Source organism: Epinephelus moara, chromosome 20, assembly GCF_006386435.1.
Source record: "Epinephelus moara isolate mb chromosome 20, YSFRI_EMoa_1.0, whole genome shotgun sequence".
NCBI lineage: Eukaryota > Metazoa > Chordata > Actinopteri > Perciformes > Serranidae > Epinephelus > Epinephelus moara.
The window spans coordinates 32,851,765-32,877,963 of NC_065525.1; the positions used below are offsets into that span (position 1 = coordinate 32,851,765).

The 26,199-nt window shown below is 39.1% G+C and overlaps 1 protein-coding gene across 2 annotated transcripts; it reads right to left on the reverse strand.

The window, feature by feature from the left end:
• Positions 1–6: 6 nt before the first annotated feature.
• parvb (parvin, beta) lies at positions 7–25,917 on the reverse strand. 2 transcript variants are annotated; one of them, XM_050073257.1, is made up of 13 exons: positions 25,624–25,917; positions 15,267–15,356; positions 14,745–14,815; positions 14,555–14,657; positions 11,030–11,170; positions 9,600–9,715; positions 9,045–9,103; positions 7,212–7,231; positions 6,699–6,760; positions 6,515–6,583; positions 6,198–6,299; positions 6,035–6,107; positions 7–2,320 (listed from the first exon to the last, which is right to left on the reverse strand). In XM_050073257.1, the coding sequence occupies exons 1-13, from the start codon at positions 25,736–25,738 to the stop codon at positions 2,244–2,246; spliced, it is 1,098 nt and encodes a 365-aa protein (XP_049929214.1). In that variant the 5' UTR covers positions 25,739–25,917; the 3' UTR covers positions 7–2,243. The 2 variants fall into 2 exon arrangements, with proteins under 2 accessions (XP_049929214.1, XP_049929215.1); XM_050073258.1 differs by lacking the exon at positions 25,624–25,917 and adding an exon at positions 21,867–21,950.
• Positions 25,918–26,199: the final 282 nt, after the last annotated feature.

The window sequence follows — 26,199 nt, forward strand, 5'->3', positions numbered from 1 at the left end:
AACTCGGAGCTATCAGAAAATTTCCATTTACAAAGTTGTGACTATCCTAAGAGGGAAGCATTCACTTAGAACACAGTAAACACTACCCCATTTACAGGGAGAAAATGTCACAAGATAGCCAACTAAACAGAGAGGAAAGAGGGCTAACGTTATTTCATTTCAAAGCTAAAGGTACTAGCATAGCAGAGTAGCATTAACTGCTATCTCATCTTTTGACTCTAGACAGACCATGTGAATACAGCAGTGGACACTTAATGTGAACAAAGTACACACGACTTCATTTGAAAGGAAGAAAATGTTCATAAGACAACCAACTAAACGAAGAAAGAGAGCTAATGTAAATCACTTCAAAGCTAGCTGGTAATATAGCCAGGGCTCACCTTAGCTATGACGTTACTTATTGTTTCTTCCTTCGTTGTTATTTGTAAGTAAAGGAAAAGCTATTTACTGTTTGTTTTCCACATAACTTAATGACCGAAATCCAGTCCAGTCATGATGGAGCAAGCTGAACTCTTGCTAACGGTACTAGCATAACAGAGTAGTATTAACTGCCATCTCAGCTTTTGACTCTAGATGGACTATGTGAATACCACGAGAAGGGGGGTGTTCATGTCAACACAACATTAACCCGGTAAACACAACACCATTTGAAGGGAGCAAATGTCACAAGACAGCCAGCTAAAGAAGAAAGAGAGCTAACGTTACATCATTTCAAAGATAGCTGGTGATATAGCCATGGCTAGCTTTAGCTAAAACTAAAACTACATTTAGGCTAACGTCATTGTTTTTTCCTTCACTGTTATTTGTAAGTAAAAGAATGCTGTTTACCATTTGTTTCCCCCATAACAAGCTAAACTCTTGCTAACGGTACTAGCATAACAGAGCATCAGCTTTTGACTCTAGAAAACTTTGTGTTTATTAAGCTACACTTTCTACAGGGGCAGCCAATAATCTAAATAAGTTTTCTTTTCTACACAATATCGTTAAAATGACCAAGAAAGCTAAAATAACACATTTCGTTGGTTCCTTCTGTCACTATGTGATTAGCCTATAATCCAAAGGCAAAATGTGCACTGTACTGTGATCTACATTTTTTAAGCAGTAGATTCAATTGCATAAAATGGCATTTTGGGGGCATAAATGTACCACAATCTTTCTATCTGATAAGCAATTTGTTTGTTTATGTACTTTTCTCTTAAATGGACTAACGCATAATGTTATGTTTGAGCCTTGCAGGTGTTGGTAGGCCGATTTTGTTATCTTCAGGGCCAGACCAAGCGGCTACCTCTGGGGCTGAAAAATGAAGGCAACATAAAAGCGCCGAAAGCCACAGCTTTTTGAATCACCTCTTTAGGCAGGCAGTCAGTCTCCATAGACACCCATATTAAAATGCCTAACTTAACAGGAGAAACATGTTTACAGCCTGGTACAAAAAAAAAAAGTTTTGGTCTCTATAGCTAATTTCTCTCTTCATTACAACTGTACAGCGGGTTAATTTTTTATATAACTCGTCCATTTACATTTTATTACAGTTTAAAGTAAACATAGTCACTTCTGGCTTCAAAGAAATCCAGATGGCAACGGCCAAAATGCCAAGTTAATGGCTTCAAAACAGGAGTCCACAAACCAATGTGTGATGTCACCCAGTCTATTAGCCAAACTAGCACTTTCCCCATTTGAAGTCTTAATGCTAAGCTAAGCTAATTGGCTGCTGGTACCAATGTTGTAGCTTAATATTTAGCATATATAACCATGACTGTGGTATTAATCTTCTCATCGAATTCTTGGCAAGAAAGCGAATATGTGTATTTCCTAAAACTATTCTTTAAATATTTACACAAATCAGTTTTAGATACTATAATATATAACAGCATTTTAGACTTTCTTAAATATTCTGCAGTGGGGAGTTAAACACACAAATGCTTTCCAGTTTTAACATTCTGCTCTCATTCATTTTTCTGTGACGGCTGTGTATTCAAATGCAGGCTAAAGGTCACAGAGTTTCCTGGGTTACATTTAACATTCAAGAAAAGAATAAATAAATACTGACATTTGGGGAAGATTAAATACTAATATTCAGAGCCTTTTTTCAGGCCTCTCCCCATGGGTCTTTTTAAATCCCTCATAATGATGTCTTTCAGTCCCAGTTGGTCTCCTCCAGTGTCCAGTGTGTAATGCATAATATCAGCGCAGGCACAGGGGCAGTGTTCAATAGTAATATCAGGGGGTAAAACTGGAAAAGTTCACTCAGAGTTTTTGTAGTTGGTGAAGAGGTTGTAGAGGACTCTGAGGGTGGACTTGAGGTTCAGATTGACAACATCTGGAAAAGAAAATGGAGACAGGGATCATTAGAGATTGCTGAACTTGTTCTGAGGAGTTGCAGGAAGAAAAATCAGACCTTTGACATGCACAAAAACTAATGCATTAAGAGAAAAATTGGATCCTTGGAACACCGAAGCACAAAATAAATGGACTGTGCCACCATAAAATTATATTTACAATGCAAAGAAGCTTCTTCTGTGATTGCTGTTGGACTATTTACCTTCAAAAGGTCATTTGTAATTTTAGAAAATGAAATGGGGCTTAAAATAGCGCCCAAGAATTTGCAAATGATTATCATATGATGTATTACATCTTACCGGGAGAGATTCAAAGGCACAAAAGTACTTTCTGTTCTGTTCATCTGATGTACTACACAAGTGCTTTATTGTAATTTCTCATCACAACTAGGTCTTTGTTAAGTGATTCAAGCCAGACACCATTTTGTTACAGTGGTGCCATATTGCATCACCATTTAAACTAGGATGCCTTAAGCTCCTTATCCTCTGCATTTCCCTGTTAGCTTGGATGACACTGTTGATATCATTAACTTTCATTTATAATGAACCTGCAGATGTGCATAAATAACCCTCAGCAAACCGTATCCTAATCAGAGCTCATAAACTGATAGATAATAGCAATAATGTCCAAATACTGCATAAACTGTGATGTTTTTGGTAAGATATTTTCCCCCTTTTTGATTTAGTCAAGAAAAATGTTTGAAGAATAGAAAAGTATTTGCATTAATACAGTGTGGAGAGAAACAATATTTGCACATTTTGAAAGCTAGCTCATACTGATTCAAGATTCACTTATTTATTAATCACATACAAAACTGTGCAGTATAATACTTACAGTTTCAATCTCCAAGGACTGTGCATAGTACAATCATAGTAAAATAGAACATATACAGACATGAAAAACCCCCCACTAATGTTGAAAGACCAGTTTAAGCCAAAGGAAATAATTAAACAAAGAGCAAAAAACAAAAGTATGCACAATGCATTAAATAGTATAATGTGAGAAAATAATTTAAAAACTGGATATGGAATGTAGGGTATGAAATATGGAGAAATATGGGACAAGAATGTGGAGCGAGACATGAATATTTAAAGCAGCTCTGAGAATTACATAAGTACACACAAGACAGAATTATACTGTACAGTTAAATAAATATTCTTAAATATATCTTGTTTGAGCTGATAGTTATGGCTCTGACTTTACAGTTACCGTAGAGCATGTCAAAAGTTCTATTAAAATCATATGACAACAAGAAATCTACTGTATCGTTCTTTCAGTGTCATCTTTAGTGACCACCAGCTAGTACCTGGTATTAATTTAAATCTTTCAGTGGCGTAGATACTGATTACATTTTGCGTGATTAGTCAGCCGTGTAAGATCACACTGGAAGCAATTTCTGTAATATAGCATGTCTAACTCTACAGAGGGTATGCAGAATAGAATGGGCAAGTGGTGCCCCCAGGAATGTTTCATAGAGCTGGCCAGACGGGGCCACAGAAAGTCTTGGGGTGGCACACCAAAACAAAAGTGATAACTGAATTTTGGGAAGTCTTTAATGCTGTTGTAGTATATATGTATTTACTCACTGACCTTAAAATCTTGAATTATTTGACAAGTATACATTTCTGCAGACTGTTCTCATGCACTACTCGCACATGTACATACGAAAATATAAGCCACGTAATCTTAAAGGTGGGCGGCACAGTGGTTTAGTGGTTAGCATTGTTGCCTCACAGCAAAATGCCCCTGGTTTGAACCCAGGGTGGGGGAGCCCCCCTTTGCAGAATTTACATGTTCTCCCCGTGTCAACATGGGTTTTCTCCGGGTACTCCGGCTTCCTCCCACAGTCCAAAGACATGCAGGTTAATTGGTGACTCTAAACTGGTTGTAGGTGTGAATGTGAGCATGAATGGTTGTCTGTCTCTATGTGTCAGCCCTGTGATAGTCTGGCGACCTGTCCAGGGTGTACCCCGCCTCTCGCCAAATGTCAGCTGGGATAGGCTCCAGCCTCCCCATGACCCTTAACTTTAAGGCTGCAATGATGTGACCAATGTGTTAACTGGAGTAAAGAAGAAAGTTTGTCTAAAGAGGCAGGTTGTGGTGGTTGGGTCATAAAAATACAGGACTTTCCCCCAGGAGACTGGTAACTGTGTCCCGTGTGAAACTAAGTGAACTTTTATTTTAAGGTACATTGTCACCATGTTTTATTTTCCTAAACCTAACCTACGTAACTGAAGTACGTAGTGTGACAACGCCCAATAGTGTTTCTTTTCCTTAACCTAACCTACATAACTTTATGTTAAGTACGCAACATGACGATGCCATTCGTGGGGCTCTAATCATATGAATTTGATGTATGATGTATGAGGACATGTTGACTTAGGATGTACTATTGTGTGTAGTTTTGTATTGTGTATTGTATTGTTTTAAAGATAACACTGTAGTAAGTTTTAACGTTGTATTGTTTGTTGTGCTGTCTCTTTGTTTTCACAGAAGTTTGTTTTGAACTGCTAAGGGACTACAGATGCAAATTAGCCTTAAGCCGGGGTTCCCAACTGGTAAGTCGCTGTCCAAAAGTGGGTTGCGGGTGACACACAAACGTGAAAAAACACTTTATTTTTAACTACAGGGAATTTTCCAGCACAGAGCTTTAATTTTGAAGTGCCGTTTCTTGCTGTGGAGTCAGTGACTAAAGGACAGCTACTTAAGAGAGACAGCAAACTAGCTCGATGGCATGGCCAAATGCAAGTATGATGCTGAATATTTTAAACTGTGTGGACCTTGAATTAATGACTAAGGAGAAATCTGGACCCTGTAGTGGGACCAGTTGGGAACCACTGGCTTAAAGCATTAATCTGGTACCATGCATCAAACGGTGATGTTTAAATTTTAATCTGTACATGCTTCCTTTTAAATAAAATAAATACATAGATATAGGCCAGTTGAAAACTACGGCAATTTGAAGGTTAAGGAATCCTACTGATATATTTTGGTTTCTTATTTTCCAGTTAAATCCTATTAATTATCTGATATGTGTAGGTTACTACCAGTACGTTTAACAATTTGAGTTCCACAACAATCGTGTCTTAATGTGTTACATATCTGTATCTATATGTGTTAGGAGATTCATTGTTCTTCAAATAGGCTAGTTGTTCATTTGTCCTAAAAAAGACAAATGTGCTGCTTTAATTTAGCCATAAAGCCATAAAACCTTTACTGGGAACAAGCCTTTTCAAGTTTAAAAACACCATACAGAGGCTTCAAATTATTTTTGTGAGGAGGGGGGGGGGGTAGTTGTATCCCTCGATGGCACCTCTGATAATGGGTTACCAAAATGCAAGTCTCTGTGATTAACAGAGAAAACTACTTAATGGTGAATTAATCATAAAAGCAACAACCATTAGAAGCCAGTGAGTCATATTTTGACTCTTTCAGTATATGTTGTATTATTGAACCTGGACAACAAAGCTGAAACTCAGCACCTATTGTCCTGTATTAGAGTTTGAGGGTGAGGCAAGGTCTCCATCTACTGGACTACTTTTACCATGACTGCTGCTGCAGAACATCAACCATATAACACCCTTTTAAAATGTTCTCCTGTTAGAATCATAATCTCAGTCAGCCTCCACTAAATCTCCTTTGGGAACATGTCTTTTATCTAATCGTGTAATAATGCAGTGTGTCTATAAAATACCTTCTGGTCTGGCTTTCGGTTTCTTCAGGCCTCCGTCCTGCATCAGCTCAAAGGCAAATGCCACATTATGGACCTGAGGGGACACAACAAGGAAACTCAACATACTGATAAGGTAATTAAAAAAATCTTCTTAATTTAAACGACTTATTGAGGGTGTAATCACCTTCTGCTCGAAGCTCTCAGGGGTGAGGAAGAAGTTGTACAGAGGAACAAAGTAGTCTTCTAGCAGCCCCATCAGTAGTATCAGGTACACACCATCAGCAAACTGCGCACGCACACACACACACACACACACACACACACAAAATGAAACTTTACATAACATTCAATATTAAACTGCATAATCAAATCAGATTGAATGATACATATTTGGAAAATAAAATTGTGCAAATAGAGGGAATATGAGAGGATGGAAATATGTTACATAAAAACATCTAATGATAATTTTAATAATTGATTGAGACCCATCAGATCGCTCACCTGAGATTCAAGCTCAGTAACTTCCAGGTTCAGCTTGTTCAGGTGTTTGTTCACGAAGGTGATGAGAGACTAGAAACAAGATCGGCAGACTATTATTAATTTTACAGACAATTAAAAATAATAATCATAATATTCTGAAGTGATTATACTATCCATTATCATGCAAAGAAAAGGTCTTGAGTACCGTTTTCACCACGTTGAGCTTGTCAGGTGCGTGATCCAATAAAGTGTCAAACGCGTCCCTCTCTATTGTAACAAAAAGAATAAAATCAAAGGTTATGAATACTTAAAGGAACAGTTTGACATTTTGGAAAATGTCAAATGTGTCAAAAAGATAAGACGATCAATACCACTCTCACATGTGCCCTACAAATATGTGTCTACAGGCAGTTATCCTCGCTTAGCATAATGACAGGGAACAGGTGGAAACAGATAGTCTGACTCTGTCCAAAGGTTAAAAAAACCCAGAGCACCTCTAAAGCTCACTAATTAACATGTTATGTCTTAGTTATCTCTAACTACAGCCAGAGGCTATTAATTAATAGATGTTATAGTAGTAGTAGCAATCTTCTCATCTGACTCTCAGCAAGAAAGCGAACAGCATATTTCCAAAAAATGTTCACTTATTCCTTTAGAAACAATAAAAGTACAGGGACATTTCCATAATACTGTAACATGATATGTATCCAGGACTCACCGAACCGTCCCATCATCATTCTGAAAAACAAAAAAACAGAGAGACAACTTTAAACACTATTGAATAATACTTTAAAGGACCCTATACACATCATTAATGCTTAGGGGTCTAATGCAGGGGTCAGCAATCTATACTATAAGAAGAACCATTTTTAAATAAAAATTGAAGGTGACACAGACTGTTGCGTCTAAAATAAGCCTATCAACATTACTAACAGGTCTTAATGAGCATTCATAAATATGTTTTAGCACAACATAGCTGGTCAGCAGTGGGCTATTTATGAACATTTGGTAAGAATTGGTGGTGAAAGCAAATAAATCTGTCTCTGTTTTCCCCTGAGACTTTTACATTTTTGGATTTGGAGTCCATAGCTAGCCTCGCTGGGGAGATTCACAACTAGCCACCACTACTGAGGTTCACTTAGACACGACCTCAACAACATTTAAAAGAAAAGGTGCCAGGTAATAGATGTAGTGGACAAAATGTTAACTGGAGAGGGGCGAAAGAACCACATGTGACTCCAGAGCCACAGGTTGCCTATGAGGCCTGTACTACGAAACAGGATTTGGAGTTAGAGAGGTAACTTCAGGGTTAACTCTGGGTTTTCCGCACTACAAAGCTGGTTCTCTTTTTGCTGGGATAAATCACCATGGCAACTTATGCTGAACAGCTAACCTGCTCCACAACAGGTTAACTTCAGAGTATCGAATCACAGCCTGTCAACACCCCGACCTCTGACCAATCAGATCACTTAAGAAAAAAGTCTCAGGTAAAAGAAGGGAGCCACAGAATCATTTAATATTTCCAGGGCTCTATTTCCACTGGTTTTAATACAGCACTTCAAACAGAGAGATCATTTACAACACTAAACACATGATTTTAGCAGGATTTTAACTTATGCAGTTTATTTTCCCCCACGGTGATAGCTGACAGTGCTGCTACTTTTACACTCTGATTGCATCCCTGCATGAGAACTAATAAACAGATAATAATTAATTAGTAAAATAATCTACACACTGTTAATTGGCTCCCTTTATTATAAATAAAACATTTCGGTCAGATAGACCTCATCAGTGATTATCTAGGCTACTTTTTCTCCCTTTATTTCAGTAGCAGAAACAGTCAGGCATCACTTAAAACAGTTTACATATTCATCATCATCCAACTAAATAGCAAAAAATACTCTGTATTAATGTCACATATAGCCTAATGATACCTACACGTAATTTATGTCTTGGCCGGTGGTGAATTTTTGGACAGTATTTTCAATATTTCTACATTTTCCATTATAAGATTACAGATTACATCGACATTTTACTTTCTCGCAGTCCCAAAACACTTTAAGTACCGTTTTATCTCAAATGATATGAAGCAGCCTACTTCATTCATGGTTCTGATGATGTCGCTCCCCTGCCTCTTTCACATGAACGCGCTCTTGGCTGGATAGAAAAGCCCAGAGAACTAGTTGATAACCAGCTTTGTAGTTACCCATACATCCAGTGTTAGGGTTAGTCAAACAAGATATCGAGAAGATATCCTGGCTAAGTTGAACTGGCTTCGTAGTACAGGCCTCTGGTCTAGTATTTAGGATATAGTCACATCTAGTGGTGAGGTTGTAGAACTGAACTTCTCTTGTGTGCCAGGCATGTAGGAGAACTACGGTGGCTGACACGAAAGTGCAAAAAGGCCTATAAAGACACATAGTTATAAATATAATGCAGCATTTCTGCCAATAGATACCCCTAAATCCTACACACTGGATTTTTAATACATTAAAACATTGATATAAAAAGAGGACGACTGTGGATACAGCTATGGAGTATCAGCTCTTACTCTGTGGTGCTCGTCAGCTCCTTGGTCACAAGAGCAGTCTGCAGGATTCCCTCTCGTTTCTGCTCAAACAAAAATCAAAATGCTTCAGTTACTACACGAGAAAATAACTAGAATTGATGAAATTACATGTACAGACAAGACAAAGAAAAATACTGAAAGACATCACAAATATTTAGCCATAAACTAACTGTCACTATAATGTGTTAACTTCATTATATTATTGTTGTGGAAGAAAGCTCTTAAATTGTTTTATGGTTCCATTAAGAGAATTTATACAAAGGAATGATTGTATTAAAATTATATTTGTGGTTTTATAAACACATTGTTGTTCAATTTTGATTTATAGGTATATTTTCTATTATCTTGATGTTTGTCTGTAACTCATTTTTATTGCTGCTAATCTTAAAAAAGAGATTCTCAATCTCAGTGCAGGTTAAATAAAACTTAAATAAGTAAATAAATAAATACAATTCCACACCTCTGTATCCATCCCTACATCACTGCACATAACGATAATGAATTCCAACCCTGTGTGAGCTTGATGAGCCACTTTACCTTGACGACCACCACCTGCACAGAAACATGTTCAGGCAGCCTGATGGGGGCCTGGAAGTGCATCGCGAGAGCCACCAGCAGGTAGACGATGGCCACCAGGTTCTTTGAATGAATAGCTGCATCAGTGAATCATAAGAGAGGAATGTCAGCGCTTTGCACACTGCGAGCTAACATAATGATGTGAACAATTTTCTGGAGATGAAAGGTAACAGTCTGTGATTTTTTTTGTTCGAGAGACAGAATAAAAACTGAGAAAACTGTGAATGAGCCATTAATGAGGCATGAATGAACCAACTGTGAGCTCCAGTGGGGAATCCTTCTGTTTGTAGAGCTTCTCAAATTCTAGACTTTCTATTTGTTATGCACATTAAAAGATTATGTGTTAAAGGGCCATTCCAGCAATTTTGCACAAGAAGTTCAGGTTGTGTAATATCTTCAGTGGCTGTGGAGGAGCTCTTAATAAGTTACATTATGGTCAATGTAGGCAGTATTTGGAAGCTAGACCCATATTAGGGGTCAGAAATATTTTAATCTGTCTCTTGTGAGTTCCCAAATTTCGCTGGAGTACCAGTTTAAAGGTCCAGTGTGTAAGATTTAGGGGGATCTATTGGCAGAAATATAATATAATATATTAACAGTGTTTTCTTTTGTGTGTAATCACCTGAAAATAAGAGTTGTTGGGTTTTCGTTAGCTTAGAATGAGCCGTTTTTATCTATAAAGGGAGCGTATCCTTGACTACAGATATCACCTCGTTGCACCACCATATTTCAACAGTAGCCCAGAATGGACAAACCAAACACTCTAGATAGGGTCTTGAGGTTTTTACCAGGGCCATCAAAATAACACGTTGATTTCTATTAATTAATCACAGAAAAAATAACGTGTTAAAAAAATTAACGCTGGTGCCCTTTGACCCGGTGCGACATTAAAGGCCACAGTGGCTTTGTCACATGATGGAGGCAGACGAAACAGCGCTGCTTGGTCCTGTGAATGGAACATTTACATTTAAAAAAAAACACCCAGATGGAACTGTTGATAGTAGTACTGTTCTCTGCAGTTTCTGAACGTCTCAATCTTACGTTACCAGAGAAAAAAGGTGAGCACACATTAGCAGGTGCTGGGCTAGCAGCTTGTCTCTGACGAGCCGAACTGCATTGGAGAAACACTGATTTGTAACGTGAAACTGCTTTATTCAGTGTTTTTACTGGTTTAAATCACCTGGTGGGTTTGTTTCAGAGAGGAAGAGATCTCTGTGGATAATTCAGCTCCCAGTAAAACCTTGAACCATGAACACTGAAGGAACTCTTATCACAGGAAGTTTCAGCTGGTTGCAATTTACATCCCTTACCACCAGATGCCACTAAATCCCACTAAATCTTACACATTGGACCTTTAAGCAGCAAATCACTGGCGTCTATGTAAAACTTACAGTCCACACTCCACTCGATGGTCCAGCCGTGAGGCCTCAGCAGTTCGTTGACGGCCTCCAAAACTGTCTGAAGCTTTTGCTTTTGGCCGATCTCTGACTGAGTCACCTCGGCCACGTTCAGCTTCCTGCCTGACAGCTTCTCTGTCAACAGAAACAGCAGAGATAAGATATCAGCTCAAACACACAGGGAGAGACTTTCCATACACACAATCATGAAGCATTGTACTGTACTGAACAGGGGAACTGTAGCAAGAAATAGGAGGCTTGCTTCAGGCCTGTTGGGCTTAAAAAAAATGAGAGGAACTCGTGTACAGATTAAAAAAGGGAAGAAATCTAATTTAGGTCAACTGTTGAAAAAAACATAATTTACAGGAAAGACAAAAGTTACAGAAAGACTTCAAATCCAAAAAGTGCACAACAAAAAAATTTTTTTCATGCCTGTATCATCGTGGGTTTTGTGCGTTGGATAACAAGGACATGGTGATCTTGACAATGTACAAATGTGACAACTGCAGACAACAAAGATTCTTTGCTGCACGCAATACCAAGAAAGAGGATTTATTTCTTATGTATGTGGGTTCAAATATTTATAAAAAAAGAAAAGGGAAAGCAACACGGATAAAAAAAAAAAGAAAATCTAAAACAGGCACTGATGCAATAAAAGACCGAGAGTACAGACGGAGCAAAAGTGCTAAAGGAGTGCGAAGAACTAAAAAGGGGTTTGAACAGAAATAAAAAAATCACACATCACTTAGCAAAGTGTTTCCTGCTGCGTGCTTTAGCTGTTGTTCAAGACACTTCAGCAACATAATGGAACCAAGTGTAAGTCCTCTTTTGTATTAGCTGGCTTTTGTAAAATTAATTTGCTAGTTCAAAATGTTTTATTGTCACGTTTGTCAGGCTGCAGTAATTAGCTGGTGTTTATGACAATAAGTGGGAGCAAAGAAAGCAGTCAATGTTGAGATAATGAGAGGAGCTGAGTTTTTCCTTTGATTACACACACAAAAAACACAGAATTAAAGAATCTACATACAAGAAAAACATGTAAGAAATGCATGAGATAATTAGAGCACAAGACAAAAACACAAAGTAACACAAAGTTCTGTAACCTACAGATACAAGTTCGACATATTACCACTTCAATAACTGTTACTATTGCAGTGTCACACATTACTTTATATTCAGTTGGCAGACACTTTTGTCTAAAGTACATGCTTGTGTCCAACCTACAGAGCATCGCAGCAGCCCCACACAGGTCAGGTTCACGCAGGGGCATTTCAAGGACTGACATACATTTGGGGCTCAGCCCGAACCTCTGTCAGGGGCTCTAGGGCAGTGGTTCCCAACTGGTCCAGCCATGGCGTCTGAATTTCTCCTTAAGGGGGATTTGTACTTGTGTAGCAGACTCTACACTGTAGCCTACGCCGTTGAGAGCATTTATACTTGTGTAGTGGTGTGCCTATGTCACACCTCCAAAACACTAGTCAGCGGCGGAGGTTTCTGTGAAGTGTTGTAAAGTTTAGTTGATTCAAAACACACCCAAAACTGCCTTTTGTTTTAGTGTTTTTTGGCAGGGTGGGGAGGATTAAACACTCTGAGGCCCTGTTTAGACGACGACGGTTTCTATAAAAACAGAAGTCTGTCCTTTGCGTTTTAAAAAACTTCTGCGTTTATATGACGACGTTATTGAAACGATTCCCGTTCACACAAAGCTGCAAAATCTACTGGAAACACTGTAGTATGCACGCCAGGCCAATGGGTGGCAGTGTAAATTTGCAAAGCAACACCACGGCATGACGCCATGCACCTACGCTGAAGCACCTTCCTCTACAATGAGGTGATTACAAACCAAAACAAAGAGACAGATAACTTTGTCTGGATGGACGACAAGGTGGAAATACTACAGTAACAGATCTACACTTCACTTCAAATCAACAGGGTGAGCAGCACAAACAGAGCTCGGCATTGTTGTTGTGATGGTCGGCATGCCTAGTGACTGGAACCGTAATGCGCATGTGCAAAAAGTCTCCGTTTTCAGAGGAACTGCATATTGCAAGTTTACTTGACAATGGAGACGCTGCTGTTTCCAAAACGTTGCACTCTGGAACCCGTTTTCAAAACGTTGCGTTTTCAGGCACCCAAAATGCTGCTGTCGTTTAAACGATCGGCCAAAACACAACTAAAGTTTACTGTTTTCAGTTGAAAGACTCTGAGTGTGTTTTCAGCCTGCAGTAACAGAAAACAGACACAAGGGGGAAGCTCCTAACAGACCAAAGACACTGAAGCTTTCCTGGACTCAGCAGCACCTTAGTGAACACACATTTATCACAGTGGTCACTGGAGGAAACAATCACGTGCCAATATCAGCATTTTGAACTGTTATTAAATGAGTTGGATATGTATGAACCAGCAACAGCTTTTCATTAAAACTCATTAATCTCTGAACTCTGAAAGAGATGCTGTGAGTGAATTGTGTTTACTTGTAGTCATTATCAAAGCAGGTTTTAATGCTAATTTCAAGATTATACTTTTAGGCAAGGTATTCACTGCTGCCACTGCATTACTGTCAGTACCCTTAATTAAGGCATGTCTAATATACAGCTGGCACAAAGGCACATAGAGAAATGAAATCATGCAAAATGAAGGACTGAATACTGCTCACTGTCTGCACTTAGTTTACTGAAAATTTGAGCTACAACAATCACTTGATTAATCAATCAGTTGTCAATTATTAAATCAATCGCTAACTCAATGGTAATTGAATTATCCAGTGGAGTATCTTTTAAAAAAAATTTCTGATTCCAGCTTCTTAACTGTGAACACTTTCTGTTTTTACTCCTCTATGACTGTAAACTGAATATCTTAATCTAATGGATTAATCAAGGAAATTGACAGATTACTAATCAACAATGAATATAATTGTTAGTTGCAGCCTTTTTGAAAATGCAACATTTCTGTCATTGACCATTGTCAAGAGTCAAATTCCAAATGCATAACAAAAACTTTTTTATACTAGAGCAACAGACTGCAAATACAACTTTAAACTGCTGTAAAATTACTTAGGTGGCACGGTGGTGCAGTGGTAAGCATTGTCACCTCACAGCAAGAGGGTTCCTAGCTCGAACCCTGGGGTGGGGGAGTCCCTTTGTGCAGAGTTTGCATGTTCTCCCTGTGTGAGTGTGGGTTTTCTCCAGGTGCTCCAGCTTCCTCCCACAGTCCAAAGACATGCAGGTTAATTGGTGACTCTAAATTGTCCGCAGGTGTGAATGTGAGTGTGAAGGGTTGTCTGTCTCTACGTGTCAGCCCTGTGACAGTCTGGCGACCTGTTCAGGGTGTACCCCGCCTCTAGAGATAGGCTCCAGCCTCCCTGTGACCCCCAACAGCATATGGTTATGGAAAATGAATGAATGGCTAAATGATACTGCGAATTTTCATGGTGGTCAAAGCCAAGCTAAAGGCTTGCAGCGGCTTTATGGATAGAAAGATGTTGTGAGAGCTGTGATGCCAAAGAAACCAATTTCTCACCAAATAACTTCTGGAGCACTTGTCCATCGTAACAGTCCTCCTCCAGGTCTTTGACTATGATCCTGTCTTCCTCCAACTCACTGTTGATCCAGTCAATCAGGACCTGGACACAAAGACCTACAGTTAAACTCTCTCCTTCTATGCGTTGATTGTGCTGAAGAGGTGTGATGTTTGTGTGATCTCTGCCTACCTTCAGAAGATCTTTAAATTTAAGATTTTCCCGTGAAGTCGGGTCCAACATGATCCTCTCAGCATTTTCCTCTGATGACGATAATGTGAGAGAAAAGACAACCAGCGTAGTTAACAGTAACACTAAAATATCCTGTTTCACTTTCTGCATATTTGTCTCCCCCACTAGATGCCACCATGTTGTTAATCTCCCATAAATACAAATCTATAGCCACAAACACACATACAATGTTCTTATCACCCTCAAGTCAACAGTGATTCACACGGTGACTGAGGGCAGAGGCGTCTCCCCTCCACCCACTTTCATTTCCTGCTCCTCCACTGTCAAAGTCCCCATTACTCAACATGTGTCAGCACATTCATAGTGTCCTCCGTGGCCTCAGAAACCTCTAACAGTGGGCACAGGATGTTTTAAGATGTTGATCATACTGGAAATGCAACTGTAGGATCAACAAGGCTGCGACCTCAAGTCATGAATTAATATTGAGATGTTGTTGAGATGTGCATATGTTTGATGATATACCCAGCAGTGTGTCCTCTGGGTGGATGTCTGTCCCTGTAGGAAGCATGGGAGCGTTGATGGCATTCTTCCCCTCCTCCTGAAGATCACTCACTAGGGAGACAACAACACACAAAATACAGGCACGACAAAGTCAATAAAACAAATCAACACTGAAAGGCTCGATTGAAAGTCCTACTCGTAAATAACTGGAGGGATTATCTGAAAAAAAAATGTCTGAAAATAACACTGACTGTATTTAAATTATCTGAGTAAAGGACAGAGATAAGCAGGCAAAGACTGTGGGACAGAAATACAAGACACGAAAGTTCTTCAGAGTCACTGGTAACAATATCAGCACACAATCACCACAAATTCCCCTTGTGGGCAAAGTGTGGTGTCAGTTTGGTGTCAATTTGTGGGCCGCTCCTCCTCTACAGACACTACTTCAGTCACTCCACCACCACTTTCTCTTGTTAGTGTCGGCAACAGTCAGAGCTCAACAACCTGACATTTATACAGGTTTCTCTAAATCTGTTGACACTTCTGAGAGAATCTTAAAGGGGAACTCCATTGATTCCACACATGAGAGTCTGATAACAGGTCTTAATGAGTACTGCTTCATATTTTAAAAAGTTGTATAAAGCCTTTTCTGGCTCCATGGGGAGCCGTGAAGTCAGATAAATTGCATTAAGTGATGTCACTTGAGTCAGCCTCAGTTGGGTATGAAGCATGGACTGTAAAAAAGAGTGAACATAGCAACTGTGATGTCACCCATTGGTTTGAAGCCTTGAGTTTGGCATTTTGACAGTCGCCATCTTGTTTTTTTTTTTGGAGTCAGAAGTGACCATCAGCCTTTCCCAAACCACGCCCTACACCCTCTCCCTCACTCCATTTCTGCCTTCAGAAGAAGGGTCTGCCATATTGAGCGCCATCCCAAACCAACTAGTGAGGAGTGGAAGTGAGTTATAAAACCCTCCAACAGCGCCATGTTGTGTTCATCATGGAAGACGCTCCATACAAGAAAAGTTTCACAACTACCTTACAAACGTAAACTGCTCAAACTAAGACATTTACAGGCCTATTGTCATACGGATGATAACATCTTAAACTGTCCATCCATCCATCCATCCATCCATCCATTTTCATCCACTTATCCAGGACCGGGTCGTCGGGGCAGCAGGTCAAGCAAGGCACCCCAGACGTCCCTCTCCCCAGTGATGCTCCCAGGCCAGATGAGATATGTAATCCCTCCAACATGCTCTGGGTCTGCCCTGGGGCCTCCTACCAGTGGATCACTTTTACACTGTATAAAGGATCAAATCTGATGTGTTGTCGGTTCAGAGATGGCCTTCTGCAAACCTTGGTTATAACTAGTGGTTATTTGAGTTACTGTTGCCTTTCTATCATCTTGAACCAGTCTGGCCATTCTCCTCTGACCTCTGGCATCAACAAGGTACTCTCACCCAGAGAACTGCTGCTCCATCCTCTGTAAACCCTAGAGATGGTTGTGTGTGAAAATCCCAGTAGATCAGCAGTTACTGAAATACGCAAACCAGCCCGTCTGGCACCAACAACCATGCCACGCTCACTTAAATCACCTTTCTTCCTCATTCTGATGCTCGGTTTGAATTTCAGCAGGTCGTCTTGACCATGTCTTCATGCCTAAATGCATTGAGCTGCTGCCACATGATTGGCCAATTAGTCACTGCGTTAACAAGAAGCTGAACAGGTGTACCTAATAAAGTGGACAGTAAGTGTATATGTATATATTCTTGTATTTATCCTCATTTTCTTTCAAATGTCAAGATTATTTACTACATGGAATAAAATTAAACCCCTTTAATGTCACTGTACAAAGAGATTAGTGCTACATCTGATCAGGTGCCAACTAGTCAATAAACAGATAACGTAATCATACATAAAATCAGAAATAGCATAAAAAAATACAAGGAAAAAATAGGCTGGATGAAGCTTTTCTCTGTATGTGTGTAAGCATCATAGCATCGCACGTTTACAGACCTTAATGGACTCAACATACTCAAAAAGTCAAATTAATATAAATAAATTTACCTTTTCTATCTCATACTTTGCACTCTGAAAAGGGACAACTCAAAGACTATAATTTATTGGCAACTATTAATCAGATAGTCAGATTGTCAATCACTAAATTAGGTAGAATAATTTGACTCCCAATTCCACATTATAAAGTATATTCCATCTGTTTACGCCTCATGATGTACCATACTGTGCTGAGAAGATGTTATGTAAGGAGTGTGCTGTCGTCAAGTTGTGAGTTGCAGAATCTTCAGTTGGTGAAAAATGTTTATCCAGTGATTTTGAGCTGCAAACTGCTCTGTCACACGTCTGTCACTTCCTAAATTTTTCTCCACCCATGTGACGCTCTGTCTTTTCCACTACAGACTGCATTACAGGGCAAAAGTGTCCATCAAAAGTTATTATACTTTGCATACTGGCACTTTATAGTGTATTTCATTTAGAATGAGAATTTAGTCTCAAACTGTGGACACTAAAGCTGATTCAAGGTGACAACAAGACACAAAAAGTAACAAACACTGACACACACTTTGAGAAAGGCTTTCAGTGCAATCAATTTCCACTGAGATGCGTTCACTTCTGACTGCAGAGACACTCCAGGGATTAAAAGGCTTTTTCTTCTTAATGGCCACGCTGCTTTTATCATCCAGCATTTCAATTTGTACGACCTGCAACACGCCGGACTGCAATCAATGGTCTCAAATCTGTCATTTCATTGACTCTGCTATTCAGAGTGGCTGCACTTTGAGCTCCTTTTTTAAAATTAAATGCATTTTTCTGATTGAAAATATAATAAAGGGAAGTCTAGAGCTGTGTGTTTGTGATACAATCTGGAGAAAATCTCAACTTCAAAGCCAGTGCAGACAGGATGTTCAGAATAACCCCGGGGAGGAGAGGTCCCCATAGATTTCCTATCTGATTCAGCCCTCTCAAAAGAGCTGAATCTCACTACAGATCAGCACTTTGCTTTGTAATTACAGAGCAAGCTCGCTGCATTTCATCATAATTGTGCTGCTTCCTCCCTCCGCGTCTATCTGACTGCATTACTGCTGCTGGCACTTCACACAGTCAAGTGAAAAGTGAGTGAAAAATGGTCACATTATACCGTATAATTAATTTGCTAGAGCAGATTTATGCAGAATGATTTATGGACATAAAAATATTCCCACTCGTAGATCCAGAAATACAACAGCAACCCTCACACTCAATTCTGTTCAGTTAAAGAGACATTTCACAGTGACTACTTACATCTCGATGACCTCTTACAACAACCGACACAACACATTGCTGGATATTAACCTGCAGTTGCACTAAGGTAACAGGTCCTGCTTCCCCATTTCTACTTCCAAGTTCCTCAAAGCCCAAAATCAGAACCACATTTACCTTGTTTCTTCCTCTTGGTCCCACACAGCAGCCCCGCCATGTCCCCACTATAAACCTCCTGATTCCCAACGACGACGGCAGCGGGCAAAGGTAGAAAATCCAGGAGTGTATGTGTGTGTGAATCGTAGTCGGTGGGACTGAGCAGTGGCAGGGGCGTCATCACGTGTTTATTTCTGTCACAGCCCTCCACCCCACATCTGCGGTCCAGTTACAAGAGACGCTGAGGGGTGTGTGTGTGTGTGTGTGTGTGTGTGTGTGTGTGTGTGTGTGTGTGGGACAGGAAAGACCACACTGGACATGAACGCACCAGGCTCTGGACACAGGACAGACTTCACTGACCTCTCACAGGTACAGAGTGGACTGGATATCGTTTAATTTGAATCTAATATCCGTATAAATGCATGCAGCCTGGTGGTGTCAGTTCAGGATTTTGTTGCTGTAATTGACTGTTTAAATTGCAATCTAGTAATTTCACAGCAATATAAGAGACTTGTTTTTTCGGAGAATAACTGAACACGTGAATGGAGCCTTTAACATGTTTTGCTGCAGCGGATAATCAATCAGGCAGCAGCTGTATTCCTGTTAACAGAATTACACTAATTCAATACAAATCAAAGCCTGCAGTCAATCTTACGCTGGCTGCGTTGCACAAATCCACGTAAAAACCTCCTCTGTGGTTTTTGCAAACCATTATGGAAGAGGACAAAACAACAGCAAGATATGGTCAGACTTATTTTTGCTTTGGAGATAAAAAATGTTCCGAGTATAATTAGTCTGCATCATAAACAACAGCGTAAAGCAGATTGAAATCGACCTCGTCTTGTTTGGTTCCAGTGCTCTCGAGGGGGGGAGACGGTTCACTGTGGCACTGGGGGAAGATATAAATAATGCAGCAGTATGGAGAAGACAGGCCGGACCTTAAATATAGCTGTGGTTATTTACACCGACACAAGCAGCAGTGAGTAACAGCAGCCGGGAGATGACAGAGTCACTGAGTCTGTTCCACAGGGGGCCTTCAGCAGATATTAACTCTCTAACTTATTACACTCAATATTTACTTATTATTACATGCTATGTACTTTATTTACTCCATGATGTGATTCTGTTTTTCTCCATATTGCAATTCTTCTACTTTTTCTACTATTGTACTGTATCGTGCTGTTTTTTTTCTAATCCAAATCCAAAAGGAGAGCGGAAGTCGAAAATTGTTTAGACTGTAAATCAAATTGGATCCTGACTAGTGTTGTTGTGATTTCAAAATTACGACTTTGATCAATACCTGCCTAAATGTCTAAATACTGAAACGATACCACAGAAAAAAACCTTAAACATTAGGGGTGGGGGGAAAAAAATCGACACAGCAGAGTATTGAGATATTTTTGTGTAGCATATCGTATCGTCACACAGTGCCAAGTTTTGAGTTTTTAATTATATAAATTATTAATATTACAAATACAAATTAAACTTTAGGTGGCCTACTAGAATAATAAAATCAATTGCTTTTTCAGTCCACTATAAATTCTTCTGCTAAAAACTTTATATTATTAGATGGCACAGATGTTGACAAAGTTTGCCTTTGGGGACATAACTTACAGTTTAAAAAAGGTAATAAATCACAATATATTGAAATACCCAGCATGTCGCGACACTTTTAAAATCACAATAATATTGTATCGTGATAATATTGTATCGTGGGGCCTCTGGTGATTTTCACCCCTATATAACATGAGGATATAACTTGACAAAAAAAAGACAATTGACTGAACTTTAATAAAATTAAACTAAATAAAAAAATAAATAGAAAATGTGCTCAGTGGACCACAGACCTCCACCCAGGAGATGTATTGAGTCACCTGTGTTCAGTCTACTTTAGTGCACCACTCTGCGCAGGGTAACTAGGGGTGGCAGTAGCTCCGTCCATAGGGACTTGGCTTTGGAACCAGAGGGTCGCCAGTCCAAGTTCCAGTACGGACTAATTGGAGTGAAGACTGGTTGCTGGGGAGGTGCCAGTTCACCTCCTGGGCACTGCCGAGGTGCACTTTAACAAGACACTGACCAACTGTTCGGGGTGCTTGTCCAAGGCACATCTCTCCATTTAATGCATGTACTGTACAGGTCCTGTTTATGCATGTGTGTGTATTTCAGGCCTGTGTATATATCAGGATTGATAAAGTATATCTTCTTCTTCCTTTAATAATCCTCAAAGTGCCAGGTTCACACTTAATGTCAAGTTAATGTCAGTTATGTTTATTTTTTTTCACGCTCAATAAAATTGAAGTTTATGTGCTGTCAAGTGTTTTCTTTGTTTGGTTCTTTTCATACATGTCGGTATGTTTTTCACAATAAATTAGTACATTTTAAACATTAATAATTTGATTACTGTGTGTAATTAGATCAAACTTATGGTGTTATTAAAGGTTTTACATGGTATGCAGTAATCTGGTGTCCTCTATACTTGAGTTTTTTTGTGAATTCTTTGATAGTTAACTTTATATCTGCAACCAGATACCTCGTATTAAACAGTGTTAAATAAGACTCAGTGCACATCATAACATACGCAAACTTTTTTAAGAATCTTACAGATGTTGTTAAATTTAGTTTTTAGAAATTATGACTGAGATATGTACTAAGTGGGACATTTTACAGTTGAAAAATTCAGGGCTCTCTGGTGAAGGAACTGTAATATTACAGTTTTTCAAATCTTTGATATTTCTGTGCTACAATATCAGTAACCCACATTAATAGGCCAATATCAGTCACTATATCGGCTGTAATATAGAGAAAAACTGACTTGACTGTTCAGGTGCATCAAATAGCAAATATGTTCTGTCCTTTTTTGGAGTAACTCTACTCTTAAATGTTTAAAGTATGTCAGCGATTTCCTGGATAACGGCAACTAATAATACCATAAATGTTAAGTCAATATAATTTACAAGCGATTCAGATGTTTTTATTATTTATACAGTATTTTCCTAAAGATGCTAAATTAAAAAAAAAATCACCAGTGCTGCATCGCAAACAGCAAAAGACACAAAGCAACAGTATCAAACTATATATTGAATCTAGTAATGTTGGTTCAAGTTTCACTACCTTTTGGATGTATTCCTGATACATTAATTAATAAAACAAGCAGGTGAAGTTAGTTTAAAAAAGTAACAACACAACAATAACCAGATGACTTACTAATATCAGCATCCATCCTGCACTTAAGTCCTATTTTGTATTTTCAGAGTGCATACACTCTTCACCCTGAGATAACAGAGCGAGGATGTGACCTGACATTCATCCTCTCGGTCCTTATAAAGCAAAAACTTTTTTTCTGTCCCCACTAAACTCTCACTGTTACAGTACTGCCTGTTGCTGACAAAGGGAGCTGTGTCTTGTCAGAGAGATGCAGACTTCCTTTCAGTTTATCAGGATATACACAAAGAGCCATGACCGTGCAGTATCTTTGAAAACTAGGTCTGTAATTGCAGGAATCTGGGCTTGGTAAATTATACATGTTAGTTTACGTCTTGCTAAACAGCCTTAAGCAACACTTTTCATCCTATTTCTGATACAAGCAGAAGAAGAGGAGGGTTTGAATGTTTATAACTACTAAAAGGAGCACCTGTGGTTGCTAAGGAGTGTCAACACAGCTTAAGAAACCATAAGTCCCTCTCTTTAAGGCACAATACAGTTACACTAGTATTGATTATTCAGCAAGTGTGAAGCAAGTTTTCCAGTGTTGGGTGTTCCTCTTAAAGATATACAGCACCACACCCAAATGTAACAGAAACCACAGCAGCAGCAGCAGCAGCAGCAGCAGCAGCATGTGAGACCACAAGCTGGGCTGCTTTACCAAAGACCAAACTCACATACTTGTCTCCTGTTATACTGACTTTCAATTCTAAAATCACAGAGACTTTCTACCTTTAAAATAACCAGTTTATCATTTTGGCTTTAATCCACTTTGACCACACAGGGGCAGTGCGCTCAAACAAGCTGCACACACACACTGACACTGTAGTGGGATTCCTTTCAGCCCACTCTGCTGCACTGACTTACAGCACAGTCATACATTAGCAAAATTAATGTCTGGGAACCACTGGGGGGTTTTGTAGGTACGTTGGAGGCTGACAAATAAAGGAACAGTTACATTTTCATGTTGTATCATTCATTACATCCAGTATAAACACAACGAGAAAATGCCTAAGACGCCTGAGATCACAGGTTTGCCTTTCCCCATTTTTACCTCCCCTATGCCTACACTAAAGTCTGGGCCAGAGGTACTGTGGGCAAAAAACGATAAAGGTATTTGTAGGATTCTTTATAATAGGACAACATTTGTGACCTGTACTGGCAGTCTTGAAATGCAGACTTCTGAAGAGGATGTAAAGATATTTGGGGAAATGGTGTTCCCCAGGGCCAGTTAAGAGTTAAGAGGAGGGACGGTTAAATCTCTGTGTGTCTAATACAGAGATAGGTCTAGGATGAGGTTAGCCTAGCTTAGCACAAATACTGGAAGTACAGGGAAACTATTAGCCTAGCTCTAACAAAAGAAAAAAAATCCAACATAATATATTAAGACTGAAATATTAATGTTGAATTTAAGTCAGCAACTAACAACTTTTTTTATTAATTGTGTTGTCCACAAACCACTGGTGAAGAGAAGAGAATTCCTGCACCCTTACTTGCAATAAACTTTATTTACACGTTTTGGCCCTTTAACCTTCATCAGGTAAAGACTGACTTCATTGATGACATATTAGACATGTTTTTAGATAGACTGTCTTTTTTTTATTATATTATTCAGTGGTTATATTGATGTAGTTGTTGCCCATAATATCCATCTTTGATAGTGGGAAGTGCCCTCTTATAGGCTAAATACTAGGGATGCACGATAATATCGGCACATCATCAGTAAAAGGAACTTTTAACATCGGCCCACATTCTTTTTCTTATTTTGTACAATTAATTAAATTACATACATTGAAAGAGTACGAGTGTGCATGCATAGTACGATGTTAATTCATATGGAAGGGACTTGATCACTAAAATTACGTGGGAAAAAAAGATATATTGGTATCAGTATCAGTTATTGGCCAAATCAGTTGTTATATATCGGGATATCAGATACTGGCAAAAAATCCAACATCGCGCATCCCTACTGAATACACACACAGACTGTGGGACTTATTCCAGTAACAGTTCTTGGCTGACAATTCGCCTCAGGAGGAGACGTTTTTTATATGTGGTTTTGGATGTTCTTTGTTCCCTGATTCTACCTAATAAGGATCTAAGAACTGAAACTGTGTATTTAAATAAAGTTTTACTGCGAGTAATCAGACAGCGTGCAGATATTCTCTTCCCTTATCTACGGACAATTTCCTCCCACACACTTATTACTCCTACAAGTTATTGAAGGCTTGTATGTGCTTCCACATTCCTGTCTGAGAAACTAGAAAGATCACTGTAAAAACCTGTACATCATATTTCCTGTACCTCTAAGAGGTGTCTTCAAATTGCTTGTTTTGTCCAACTAAAAGTCTAAAACACAACTATATTTAATTGTTCTTACCAGTGTTATTCTGTTTTATATTTGTATACATATTATATTGCCATATATTTGTGTCTTATTCTTTTAATTTGTACAGCACTTTGGTCAACTGCGGGTTTTTAAAATGTGCTATATAAATAAACTTGATTTCATGTGATGTATATCCTGTATCATCTTGTTGCAGGTCTTCATTGAATCTATATGATGATACAAAGGTGTCGGTTTCATTCTAACATTGGAGGTGACACACGAGTCAGGGGGTTTGAGGGTCCTCTCACAGAACATTTTAAAGATCAAACACTTAATTATCTGATTTGAATGAATTTTGATACACCGATTTGTGCCTTTTCTGCATCAATTTATGTTGCAAATGTCTTAAATTATGTCAAAATAAAAAGTCCTGTGCTACTTTTATGTTTTATTTAGGGAGGAAAAAGCACAAGTCTAAAATATTGTATCTGTATCTGTATCTGCACTGGTATGTACATATATTCATCTTCAACTGCGTTCATATTATCCATAGCAACGCCTTCATCACTTCTGCAATGCTCTTACACTTTAATGTAATCACCTTACATTGGTCCTCTATCCATATGTATCTGCGTTTATGTATGGGTTGTGTAAAAAGCTACTGGGTGCCTTAATTTCCCCCAGGACTAATAATCTATCTATCTATCTATTATAGAATTCAATAAGGCTCCTAGACAATTAATATGTCTCTGTCCTCCTCCTGCTGGTGGTGAACCTCCTTTAATGGAGATTACAAACACATGGCTGTGAGCACACACACACACACACACACACACACACACACACACACACACACACACACACACACTGAGACGTTAAACCTTGCAGCTGTCTGTCTGACCACACAGTGTCTGGCCCGTGGGAGGGCAGAAAATAGTTTGACCAACAACTGGTAAAGTAGGACAATAAGTTAAAGCCTATTTTTTCATATCCAAAACAATACAGTGAACACAGTCCTGCTGTTTGCCACCTTTATCTCCACATCCTGTCACCACTGTGTGACTGTGTGATCTATTTATGTTCATTACCTCATGGTAAATGCCTGTGGAGCTGCTCAGAGTGCTTTGTCTCGCCTCTTATTCACTTGGAGAAGTATTAAAACTACACTAGGGCTCAAAATATGTATGACACACTAACCGGGAGAATGCAAGAGGAACATTACAAGATTATACCACAGAAAGATAAAAATGTATTCATATAAATCATGTGTGCAGTGCATGATTAAAGTGCCAGTGATGTCCCAGAGCAGAATATTTTAATAGCGCATCATGTGATTGCAGCACCACGGACAGAAACCCCAACAAGCTAAAACAAACAGAGGCCTTTTATAATGTTGAAAAACAAAGAAAACCAAAACAAAAAATCACTGACCTTCTTTAGACTTTTTCTTCCGCACCAAGGTTCCTCCTAATTTCCCGAGGAAAGATTCGTCCTTTTTCATCTTTGCGGGCTGCAGGGTCGCAGATGTGTTCGCGGTCCCAGACATCTCTCTGTGTGTTGTGTTTCTTTGCCTCTCTTGTGTCTGTTAATAATGTCACTCCTCCTCCTCGCGCTGCATTCACGGCACCGGTGTGAGATCCAATCACAGAGAACAGACTGAATTCACAGGCAGACGGCAGACTGAAGGAAGAAGCGCCGGTCCAGCATCAACAGAGCAATGACTCACATGTGAGTAACAATCTGCTCCAATGTTTACTGAGGGTTCATGTCACAGCGCCTCCTAACGGCAGGGTGAGGAAATAGATTTAATTTATTTAATGGTAAATGTGACAATAAATAAATACATCTTTATCTAGTGGGGAGAAGCTTTTCATGAAATGAAGACCATAAAATGAGTTACGTGGACCTATGAAGAAAAATGAAACATCTACTTAGAGAAAATAGTGTCAGCGTCATGGATGCAGCATATGTCAGTGCATGTCACAGCCTGAGAGACAACCAACACTA

Bases quoted from the DNA above. Each gene is read 5' to 3' on its own strand.
- parvb (XM_050073257.1), bottom strand. From the start codon at position 25,738: ATGTCTGGGACCGCGAACACATCTGCGACCCTGCAGCCCGCAAAGATG. The intron at 7,232-9,044 runs GTAAGAGCTGAT...TTTGTTTTTCAG, and splicing joins GAGCTGACGAGCACCACAGA to AATGATGATGGGACGGTTCG. The intron at 6,761-7,211 runs GTGAGTCCTGGA...TTGTTACAATAG, and splicing joins AATGATGATGGGACGGTTCG to AGAGGGACGCGTTTGACACT.